The 12,211-nt window shown below is 36.3% G+C and overlaps 1 protein-coding gene across 2 annotated transcripts in view; it reads left to right on the top strand.

Moving 5' to 3' along the window:
• Nucleotides 1-12,211, top strand: part of ME1 (malic enzyme 1) — a 179,829-nt gene that overhangs the window by 153,164 nt on the left and 14,454 nt on the right. For both annotated transcript variants that reach the window (XM_072965568.1, XM_072965569.1), the window contains exons 9-11: nucleotides 381-494; nucleotides 9,553-9,658; nucleotides 11,003-11,145. In XM_072965568.1, the coding sequence (XP_072821669.1) occupies nucleotides 381-494; nucleotides 9,553-9,658; nucleotides 11,003-11,145 (363 nt within the window). The remainder of the gene's footprint in view (nucleotides 1-380; nucleotides 495-9,552; nucleotides 9,659-11,002; nucleotides 11,146-12,211) is intronic.

The raw sequence follows: 12,211 nt of genomic DNA, 5'->3' as shown, positions 1-12,211 counted from the left end.
AACAATAAACAGTGTAGTCAAATAAGAAAGGTTGAGCAGTTCTTTATTTCAAATGCAGTGTTTTCTTGTTGGAGAAAATCTTAATTGTATGAACAAAATTAAAGATACTGACAGTCAAGGGTATCACTGGTTTACCTGTGGCTGAATATTGGCACAAAATAGTGGTTCTGTTGTAATAAGAAGTATAAATACTTATCACTTAGCTTAACCTAAATGTGACAGGAATACTTTGCTCCTGGTATAAATGAATGCATATAACTCTTTAGGTCAACAGACAGAGAGCAGTTTTGTACTTTCTTATTAACAGAGACAAAATGAGGTGAGGTGGAACTCTTGCTAAGAGATTATTATGGGGAACAACTTTAAATTTTTGTTCTCAGGCTGCCTTAGGGATTGCACACCTGATTGTTATGGCCATGGAAAAAGAAGGTTTACCCAAGGAGGAAGCCATAAAAAAGATATGGTTGGTTGACTCAAAAGGATTAATAGTAAAGGTAAGAATTTGTCATTTTTAACCAGAATAAGAATCAATATTCCATTCTGGATGCCCATCTCACAGACGACTTGTTTGCACCCACCTCCCACCCAACACTGTGTGAAAAGAGCAGCCATTACACACCAATGTCCGTGTCAGTGGCTACGGACACTCTTCTGAATAAAGAAGAGCACTGTGGCTCAGCTCTGGAAGCTGTCTGTGCTGTGAGTAGGCGCCTTACAACTCCATGAGTTGTCAGTCCACGTGAATGAGTTTAGTTTCCAAGTGATGCTGTCTGATACGGATACAGATGAAACACAGAGTACACTGGGCTGTACTTAAGGATGTGATACATTCAAGAATTTGAAAAGTGAAAGCCCACGATGGTGGTTTTCTTTTGTGATTTCTAATGACATTTTAAAGTGAAATCTTCATAAAAGTACATTGATTTTAGCATCTCAAATTATTCTAACATAGACTTACTGAACTGAGTGGACTCCAGATTCCATGGGTTACAATACTTGGAATAACATGGATTATAGCATGACTAGTATTTGGAGTAACTGTAAATTGTTGCCTAGACCTAATCAGTCACTCTTACTTCATGTCTTTGACTTGCCAAGATAAAGAACTGGGTATATTCTGCTTGCCAAGGTAAATAAAGTTACGTTTTAAAAGATTGTTATATATGTAATAGCTTGTACACTATTTAATATAAAAGAAACATACGAAGCTTCAGTTAACCACTTTTTCTTTAATGTTTTTAAAAAGTCGAAATTATTATGTTGATTTTTGTGGCAGAAATAATAAATCTTAGAGTAACTACTAAATTAGTATAATCTTGCTTTCAATTTTACATTTTTTTGTGTTTGTTATCCTTTATCCTTTGTATTTTTATATCCTCTCTTGAGAACCAATAATAATCATTTAACTCATTTCATTAACTTGAAATATGATTGTTTATAATGTATAAAAATTATCTTAAGGCTCTAAATAAAAATTTTTATTAGTCAAACTCCTTCAGTCTTTAAGACATAAAACCAGGAACTAAAAAAGTAAAACTGTGAGGTTAGCTCATTTATGAAGTTACATCATCATCAGACAAGATGATCATTATTCTAATGTGTTTTCTGTTTTCGGTTCTCATTTTCAGTATCACATCTGTAGCATTTTCCATCATTTACCTTATATGCATATGGCTATAAATATCAATATTTTAAATAACTCATCAGTATCAGTGAGGTTGATTGAAATGGATTATTTGGTCACTGGTAATATCCAGATATTTTAGGTTAGCATCTTATAGCTAGAAACAATTGACATATCTATTTAATCAACTAATACTAGTCCATTTTAATATAAAAATCCAATTCTTGGTTTAAAAGAAATCCTTCCAAAATAAAAATTAGAGGGAGAATAAATACAGTAAAGAAAGGATGAAAAAGTGAACACTGGCAGCATGACTAGTGTTTGCATTTTGCAGTGATAATTTGGAGCATTTTGGGGGAGGACAAGAAGCCACAAAACAAACCAATCCAGGCTTAATCTATTCCTTAAGCAATACATTTTACCTTTCACTAATAAGCCAAATGAATACTAGGATAGAAAACTCAAAAATAAAAAGTAGGATATTAATAGAGATCCTGAAGGATACCCTTCATGTAACCTAGAATAAGACTTAAGACTATGGTGTTTTGTTTTGATTTTAACTTTATTTTGTTCTGTTTTACATTATTCTGTTTTCAATTATTTAAAAAATTTTTTGCTTTATATTTATAGTTAAAAGTTTGGTTCCTGTGAAAGAGACAGTGGGTAAAAATATTTTATATGTTCTGAGAGTGGTTTTGACAATATAGTTATCTCCTTCCTGAGAGTTTAATCTTTAGTTCTAGGGCTTGAAACGCCATACTGTAAAGAAAAAGTTTTCCTTTCCCTTGTGATTTTATCAGAGTTTTAGCCAGTAGTACTATTACCACCTTCAACGATGGTTAATGTATTTCATACACTGTGGTTTAAAAAAAAAAAAATCTACACCGAAGAGACTTCGAAGCTTGGTAAAAAGTACCTGGCTTGACTTTTTTTTTTCCTGCCTCTTTTCCATTTCTTATAGAGTATGATCAATGTATCTGTAGCTGTTAACAAGAGCAGAGGCAGAAGGTTATGTACACGAGTCTTGTAGACAGTCAGACAATTGTGGTTGTTTTAACCGCACAAAGTTAAATGCTGATGGAGTTAACCACCTATTATCTTAAATTATGACCGCTCTGCACCCCTCTGTCAGCCTCTAACATGGAAAATACCTTCGTCACGTCATTTATCTCCTTTTAATCTGTCCGGAGATGATGACACCCAGCTCTGAGCTCTTTAACAAGCGCACATACTTGTGTCGTAAGTGGAACGTTCCTGACAGACAGTGTGCTAGGAGGGTTCTGTCTGCAGATAAAGAGGGGTCAGGTTTGACTCTGATGAACTCATGATTTGACAACAAAAACAGGCCAGGAAAATGGGGCATGTTGTCCAAGCAGACGTGCATTCAAGAGTTCTTCTAGTGCCTGTGCTTAGGAAGGAATGCACATTTATCAGTGTTACACCTTTCCTGGGTCATGGAATGCTAGCTCTTGACATTCTTAGCCACCTATCTTCCCCACCCCCATCAGAACCTATGTGCTTGTGAAACGGAGAAGTTCAGTGTGGTTGTGTCTTCTATCCTGTGCTAAGAATCAGCACAAAACAAGGAGGGGGTAGTGGAGAGACTAAAGAAATAATAACATTCAGAAGAAATCCCCAGCTACCTATAATACATTTGGTTTAATTAGAGACTCTTAAAAAAAAAAAAAAAGAAACACCGTAAGATTTGGGATTTCTGAGATTAAAAAGTGTCCACATGCCCTTTGCCAAAAGAAAGCAAGAAGCATTTCAGCAAGGGGTCCTGAAAAGGGAGAGTGAAGAGAAAATAAATTTTCTCTCTCCACTTCCAACTGAAGTTATTGGCACCAAGAAGGTGGATTCCAAATTGGATTTTGAGAAGAGGAAAAAAGCAAGACTTAAATAGAAGCCCAGAGGTAAAGGCATTTGCCTGAATATTATCAGATCTAGAGAAGGTCACATTCCAATAGTTTTTTAATCTAATCCAGATTGTCACATCAACCTTGAAAATGGTATAGAAAATATTTGGGGAGAACTTTGTTTTGTCTTTTGATTCTTCTGTTTTTGGCACGGAGAGCCCGTCAGTCGTGCCAGCAGGCATGACTCCTGGCCCTCTTTCAGTTATTCTCTCTGCGTTCCTAAGTCACCACCAAAAATTAAGCCCTTGGGGGTGAGGCTGTAGGTAATTTGTTTCTTGCTAGATGAATGTCTTCTGGCAAGTCTGGCTTTGTGGCTAGGAGCTGCCAGTGCTGTTACTATGATTAATAAAGTAAGATGTTCATGATGAAAGCATACATCTTTTCATACAATGTTTACTGCCTTCTTTATGATTTGCTTCTTATTCCAGGAAACAGGGGGTTTGAGCCACGTTAAGTACTTTTCATTAAATCTCAGGTTGCCAGCCAAAAGTGCAGTCCTAGAAATCTGTGCTTTTACATTATTCTGTAGCTTGTTTTCTTTAGAAGTCATCATTTTATGCTGTTTTGAAAATATACCCTGTACCTTTTTAAAAATGCATCTGGTAGAGCTCTGATGAGTCCTTTAGTGCAGTGATTCTCAGAACTGGCTAATCACTCAAATCACCTGAGAAGCTTTAAAAAAATCCAGATTCCAGGGCCTCATCCCAGAATTGAATTAAAATATCTCGCAACGGGGCTGAGGAATCCATTTCTCCTCAGGTGAGTCTGGAGCTTCATTAGCTTTGGAATGACCAGATCAGGTTCATTCTCATCATGTTGTCATCATCACCAATCTCCAGTATTTGCAGATGGCATTTTCTGTGTCTAAGTGGGAAGCTTTTCTTTATATTTTTTGCATGTCATTAAAGATTTTCAGAAGTAACATCCGTGTATTTACTGTTGGCTGTTAGAATGCATTCTGCTACTAGTTATTTATTTATGTCCCTAAGCCAACAAAATGTATCACAAACTAATGCTCTATTGACAGCAGCCAGTAGTTGTGAGGACAACTTATAAAATACTTCTAAATTTTTAAAAATTTGCTATTTGGGGTAATCTCGGACACTGCACTCAGGAAAATATTTTGAATTATTGAACTAAGAAAATAGGGATTGTGTCTCTTTCACGCTCAGATTATTTAATGTCTTTTAAAATCATTTCACACTATGGATTTGTGGATCCACATTCAGTATAAACAGACTAGACCCTCTTCTCTTATTGCATGTTACTTGTAGCGGCAGTGTAATTCGGATTATTCAAGGTCGAATTTGGTTATTTCAGGTGCCAGTAAAATCATTTTTAAGACTTTTACTCATGCTAGTTTTATTTTCTCATGTTGGAGGCTACTTCTTGGCTTGATAATATAATGAAAATGAACTGATTTCCATTTTTTAGGGGACCATATGCAAATGTATTTAAAACTCTATACCGGAAGCAGTTTGGATATAGTCTCATTGTCATATTGTTTGTCAGTAGCTGGTCAGGAATCAGTTGTTTTTTCAGACTGGAAACACCCAGGTGTTTTTAGGAGGCCTTCCCTGTGAGCTTCTAATTCTTCCATTTTATGCTGTGGGCCACCCTGTTTTACATGGATTGTGTGGAATCGTACTGTTTTGTGAGTCCAAGCATTTTTTAAACAAGTTAGTGGCATATTTTCCTCTTAAAACAATTTTTAGTACTTCCTTTTGTTATTCTGTTAGTAATCCTGAAACTCGTATAAATGTCCTTTCTGCTCACAATCCTTTCAGTGGGGTTTCTGTTTTCTATTTCAAAGAATACCACAAGTATAGATGAATTACAATGTTTCACTGTTATTAAAGAAGAAAATATGATTCTAGAATGCATTAAGATAACATTGAAAGCAAGATCTAGGAAGTATGGTAATTCCTTGACCATATTCAGTGTCGGTTACTCCTTTAATGGAGTGTATTCACATAATACTTAATCCTTGTCAGGTGGGAACCAGAAGACCAATAGGCAAACCGTGTGATGCATACTGTCTTCACTAAGAGATTCGCGTTTTCTCAGCAGCCTTCAAGATTACATAACATTGAGTTGAGATGACCGTAGCCAGTTTGGAGTAGGTGAATAATTTTCCTGAGATCTTTTTTCTCTGTTAGAAAACCTAGCAGAGGTTCTAATATTAGACAGGTTTCCTGGCCTATGAAAACACCCTAAAAGCAAATCTCTAAAGCATTACTTAGCAGCCACCTGTTGGCGGTGGATTAGATACTAGAGATTGCCACATCTGCCCTAAAATGAACACTGCCACCACCATGAGCTTCCAGAAGAGCCACATGGCTACTCCTTCGTGATGCCCGTTTCTCCTTCAAGGTCCTGGGAACTTACATCAACTTAGGGAGTGCAAGATTTAAAGTAGACCCTAGCTGCAAGGGAGTCTGGGAATATAGCCTCCAGTGTACTGGAGGTCATGCTAGGAGCAATTTGGAGTTCTGCAATAATTGCCATGTAGGGCCTCAGATAAATTTTAGGTAGTGTACCTACCTTTACACCTGCAATTGAGTATATGCATTTCTGGGAAAGAGAAACAAGCCAAAATTGTGTCGTGTTTAGTTTAGAATTCTAGAAGCTGAAAGTTACTATTTCCAGGAAACATGTCTCCCCAAGCTGCAACTTTATTTAGCACCTGTCCTACAGAATTTTCATTGTTGTGAGAATGAAAATAGTCATGAATTTTAATTTACACTACTTCCAGAAGTAGCTCAGAAATAATTTAGAAAGTTAAATGCCGTAAAGCTATCTAATGGTTCTAAATTCTTACTCCTATTCATGATCAGAATTTCTCTCTCCTTTCTAATAATGCAGGATTATTTTTTGCCAAGTAACTAAGCAGTAATAAGGATGTTGAGGTAGCAGATGGGTTGCAAAAGCATTCTTTTCATCAAAGCATTTCAGGGAAAGGAAATTCATATTTTCAAAGCAGCTGATAGGAAGCACATTGGGTAAAAAGAAATAGTGGAAATGTAATCAAAATTAAAATCATCCCCCATATCAGTCAGCTATCTCTGTGTTACCAGAGGCCACAAAATCTCAGTGATGTACAACAATAATTATTCATCTGTCACACACCTGTGGGTCGGATGGGGTAGCTCTGATGGTGTTGCTGTATGGGTCAGCTTGGGTACAGGTCTGCTCTCATCCTCCTTGGACCAGCAGACTGGCTTGCACTTCCAGAGCAATGGAAACGGCATGAGAGAGCAAGCAGAAACACCAGTGACTCTTAAGGCCTAAGCGTGGTTGACACACTGTTATTTCAGCCCACATTTTATTGACCAGAGCAAGCTACATGTTCAAATCCAAGGACAAGGGGTAGGGAACTATCCTCTGTCTTTTATAAAGGGAACTGTCAAGTAACATGGCAAAAACATGGACACAGGAAAGGGATGATGAGGACCTGGGGCCTAAGTCAAAGCCTGAATGATCAAAACATTTGGTGGGGGGGAGCATTCTGCAGCACCCGGCTACCTCTCTTTTCTTATTTGTGACTAATTATCTTTAAGCCTTGGCCACTTTGTACATGCTAGGATGATCCTTAATTAATCCTGTGAGTGAGATATGAAATGTCTGAGATTGAGTCAAGGAAATAAACTTACCAACTGTGAAGCTAATAGAGGTGAGGATGGATGGGGGTGCCTGGTAGCCCCCAGCTCCCATTTAGTGAGAATTGTAAAGATTTTCATACTGTAATAAATTTTTTTTATATCATTGAAAGGCAATTTAAAAAATCTTATCTCATAAATACAAAAGAATTGTTTGAGAATATACAGTGATTACTCACAAAGCCATTCTAGGTTTACATCAACTATTTGTTGTTAGGCTTTGGCTGATTCTAAAAAGGCTGTGCTGATGTGTTATATTGAACAATCTGATGCTTTCTGATGAAAGTGGAAACCAAATTTGTATGATCCTTTTGACTAATTTTTTTCTTTAGTAAACGTGATGAAACTAGAATGTTCCCTTCTGAAGTGAATATGAAACAGTAAACTTCAAATCTGATTCTGGATGAATTAAATAATTTTTTAAAAATTGAAATATAATTGACATGTAGTGTTATATTAGTTTCAGGTATACAACATGATTTGACATTTTTATGTACCGTAAAATGATTACCACAATAACTCTAGTTAATATCCATCACCACATATAGATACAAATTTTTTCCTTGTGTTAAGAACTTTTAATATCTACTCTCTTAGGAGCTTTCAAATATACAATACAGTGTTAGTAACTATAGTCACCATGCTATACATGGCATTCCTAGGACTTACTTATCTTATAACTGGAAGTTTGTACCCTTTGACCTCCTTCATCCATTAGGCCAATCCCTTACCCTCAGCCTCTGGCAACCACAAATGTATTCTTTCTATCAACGAGTTTGGGTTTTTTGTTTGTTTTATAGTTTGGGGGGGGGGATTTTTAGAGATTTTTTTGGTCTTTCTTTACCTGATTTATTTCTCTTAGCATAATGCCCTCAAAGTTCATCCACATTGTTCCAAATGGCAATATTTCCTTTTTTATGGCTGAATAATATTCCTTTGTGTCTCTGTGTGTGTGTGTGTGTATGTGTATACACATTTTCTTTGTTGATTCATTCATTCATGGAAACTTAGGTTGCTTCCATGTCTTGACTGTTGTAAATAATGCTTCAGTGAACATGGGGGCACGTTTATCTTTCCATTTTAGTGTTAAATAAGATTATTATTCACAGTATCTCAGATGTAGTATGTTTTGATTGCAGGGGAGAAACATTAAGATAAAAACCTTTTAGAACCCAGAAATGAGTAGTGGTGAATCCTGTTCTTAAGAAGCTGTTAGCTCTAAAAAAATCATTTTTTTCTTCTCCAAAATAATTTTAATTACAGCAATTAATTGAGCTCTTGTTAAAAATTGGACACAGTCCTAAGTATGTTAGACGTATTATTTAGTTTAGTCTGCAGACAACCTGATAAGGTAGAAATTCCTGTTTTATAGATGAAACAAGTGCAAAGAGGCTTGTATGTTTCAAATCAATCTACAATTTACATGTATTACTTTTTAAAACAGAGGTAAAATGATAATAACCTTTTAAAGCAAGAAAATTGTACCATCTTCAGGATCAACAATTTGCAAACAATCTAACATACACCATTTGTAAAGCATTTTCTCCAGGGCTGTGCTGTGCTGTTTTACTGGAAAGACTGAATTCCAATACCTGCCTTGGGCAAGTTGCTTAACATCTCAGAGCTTCTGTTTCCTCATGCAAAAAACCTAATTATGCTTGTCCTACTTTTCAAAATTGTGGAGGGGATCAAATGAAATAGGTGAAAAACACTTACAAAGCACCATATGAAGTTAGGCAGTGATTTAGTATTATAGTCAAGATCTTAAAAATTTGTAGCTAGGGTATTATAATTTGATGTTTCGTAGGTAACACATGGTACATCTACAGTCAGAACATTTAAACATTAAAAATATAAAGCTAGTACTTACTCAGAAAATCGAAGTATGTTATAAATATGACATTGAGTTCCATTCTTAGGGAGTGGTCCATGAATTGGTTGTGCTGCAGCCAAAGTCAAGCCTGCGCTCTCAGACGCTGCTCTGTCAACTCAAATCATGTCTAGGAAACAGTTACTTCATTTAAATGGCATTTTGCTTTACCATTTATTAATACCTGTTTCACAAAATGTCCGTAGAATTAGGATTTTTCATATTAAATAATAGTTAAATATGGGAAAGACTTTGTTCACTGTTATATCCCCATTGCCTAGAACATTGTCTGAGACATAAATACTTGTCGAGTGAGTGAAATAATACTCTGATAATTGGAGAAGAGACTTGAAGAACAGCTGGAAGACGTAATACATAAAAAAATGTCAAACATAGATACTGGTAATGCGTGTGATAGTCTGAAATTTCTTTGACTCTCATACGTTTGGCAGATTTATCATTCTTTTTATTTCCTTTACTTAGGGACGTGCTGCCTTAACACAAGAGAAAGAGGAATTTGCCCACGAACATGAAGAAATGAAGAACCTAGAAGCCATTGTTCAAGATATAAAACCAACCGCCCTCATAGGTAAGCCTCTGCTTCTCCCTCCCACCAGAGACCCTACCCCTGCCCTGTTTTGGCCTGATTATCATTTTCTTACTGCTGATTTTTGAGACACTGTTTAGCTTTTTGAAATTCTAACCTTGGGAATTCATGAACAAAATTCCCCATTCCCTGAGGCAACGGTACCCCCATAGACACCTAGGTTTGTAAATTCAGGGCTGTCTCCTTTATCTCACTGATCCCAACTCTGCTAACTCTGTCAGCCTGCTAGTACCTGGCGTATTCAGCACTTTACCAGGCTTGAATACTCCAAATGGACAGTGGTTCTCAAATGGGGGTGATTTTGCCCTCAAAGGAAACATTTGGCAATGTCTGGAGACATTTGCAGTGTTCACAGCTGGAGGAAGAAGAGGAGGGAGGTCAGGGCTACTGACACCTAGTGGACAGAGACCAGGGATGCTGCTCCACATCCTTCAATGCCCAGGAAAGCCGCCCAACAAGGGACTGTCAACCCCAAACGTTAATGGTGCCAAGGCTGAGAAACACTGAGCTGGACCCTCCTTGAAGACAAGGACCAAACTTCACATATCTATGTGTTCCTCCTACCACTGAAGACAGTACACCTGCGCAGTGAGATATTTAACATGGACAGATTCGATGTGGTTGAAAACAACTCAAAGTTATGAAACTTTATCCCTTATTTTGTGAGTAGACAGTGACGGCCCTTACTTTGTATTATAGTCCATCGCTAGAAACTCTTGTGAGACAGATGACACTTCTGAGGATAATGATGATAACCATAGTAAAAACAGTTACTCCAAGACAGGAATTGTAGTAAGCCTTTATTTATTATTACTTTTTAAATAAAATATGTTCTATCAGGAGTCTTAGTTTCCATTATGCTAATTGCTTTATTCATCTGTTAAAATTCTTCAGTGAGTCATACTTCAGTTTTACAATTGAATTGGATGATTGTCTTAAGTGTTAACACTGGATTATAAAACACGATTGCTTTGTAGCCTGAGAGACTGAAATGTACTTCTGTAATTGTTTATAGAGCAATAATCATATTAGACACATTTATTTGCTGAGAAAAATGCCTGTAATCAAAATTCCTAGTGATTGGTCACTAAATCTATTTATAAGTTAAACATCTTATCTGTGATCTTTTAATAATAGATACTTGTAGATTGATAACCCTAAAGATTGCTGGCGTTAACCAACATCTCTTTCTGTCACTTTAATACAAATATTCTGTATTTTGGGTAAGGTGTCTTAGACATGACCTGACATGTCTCATTGTTTTTTGGGCATTGGATTAACTAACCAATGATAATCCTGTTCACTGGTTTCTCATTTCTGCGTTAGGAGTTGCTGCAGTTGGTGGTGCGTTCACAGAACAAATTCTCAAAGACATGGCTGCCTTCAATGAACGGCCTATTATCTTTGCTTTGAGTAACCCAACTAGCAAGGCAGAATGTACTGCAGAGCAGTGCTATCAATTCACCAAGGTAAAGCAAAAATACGTCTGATATTTTAACAGTCAAACTTTGATTCTTTAGAGGGAAGTCCAGGGTATCTCAGGTACTTACCAGTTAACCTTTAAAAGTGATACACACAAGACTGAAAGAGAAGTGAATGCATCAGAAAGGATAAGAGCTCTTTTCTTTTTTTCAGATGTTGTGTAAATTGTCTTCTTTAGTAAAACAAAATAAACTGTGGAATGTTTTATTGATAATTTTCCTCAAGTGATTAGGGAATAGCTAAAATTTAAACATAAAAGTTAAAAAGGGAAAAGCTTGTTTCTCGATGCTTATTCAAATAGCTTTTAACTAGCTATTCCCAAACATTGAGGCATACAGTATAAAACCACAGTCTTATTTTTGCTTTGCTAATTCCTGGGTTTGGATTTTGATGCCACGGGTGGAGCTTTTGGGCAGTTATGTTGACATCCAGCCATGCTGGGACGGGATACTTTACTGTTTCCAAAAAGTGACTTATTTTATACTCTGTTTGTATTAATATATATTTGACCAATACATTGACAAGAGCCTTTTTCTTCCCTTTAAAGACTTGAGAATGTCATTGCAATAAACCAGAGGTTGACTCATATATATCTGAGACTTTTATTTTGGAAAGAAATCCAAAATGAACTAGAAAAGATAAATAAGACAGAGTTAAGTCACTCTGCACAAATCAGAACTTGATGGCTCCATTTCTGTCATAGTGTATCCTTTAATGCTTATTACTAGATTTAATGGAATTTTGCAGAGGAGTTATTCCATTGTTTCTCTATTTGGGAGGACATCAAAGTCCTCAATAATTTAAATTTTTATCCCATCTCTAGATTGAGGAATTTGCCTTAGATTCCTCAGTCCTTAAATCCTTGAAGGAGAAAAAATAATTTCTGAACAGTAACAATGTTTAGCATGGTGCATTGCACATAGAAGGCGCGTAATAAGTAAGTGTCGAAGTGATTATTTTGTTTGGGTATATTTTAATAGGCCTCAAAAATTGATAGATTCACCTGGAATCAATGTAAACAAAATTAGCCAAGCTGATATAGTTGTGTTTTTA

Source organism: Vicugna pacos, chromosome 8 (genome assembly GCF_048564905.1).
Source record: "Vicugna pacos chromosome 8, VicPac4, whole genome shotgun sequence".
Lineage (NCBI taxonomy): Eukaryota > Metazoa > Chordata > Mammalia > Artiodactyla > Camelidae > Vicugna > Vicugna pacos.
Note: the sequence above shows the minus strand (reverse complement) of the source record. Positions and strands in the feature narration are given on the sequence as shown.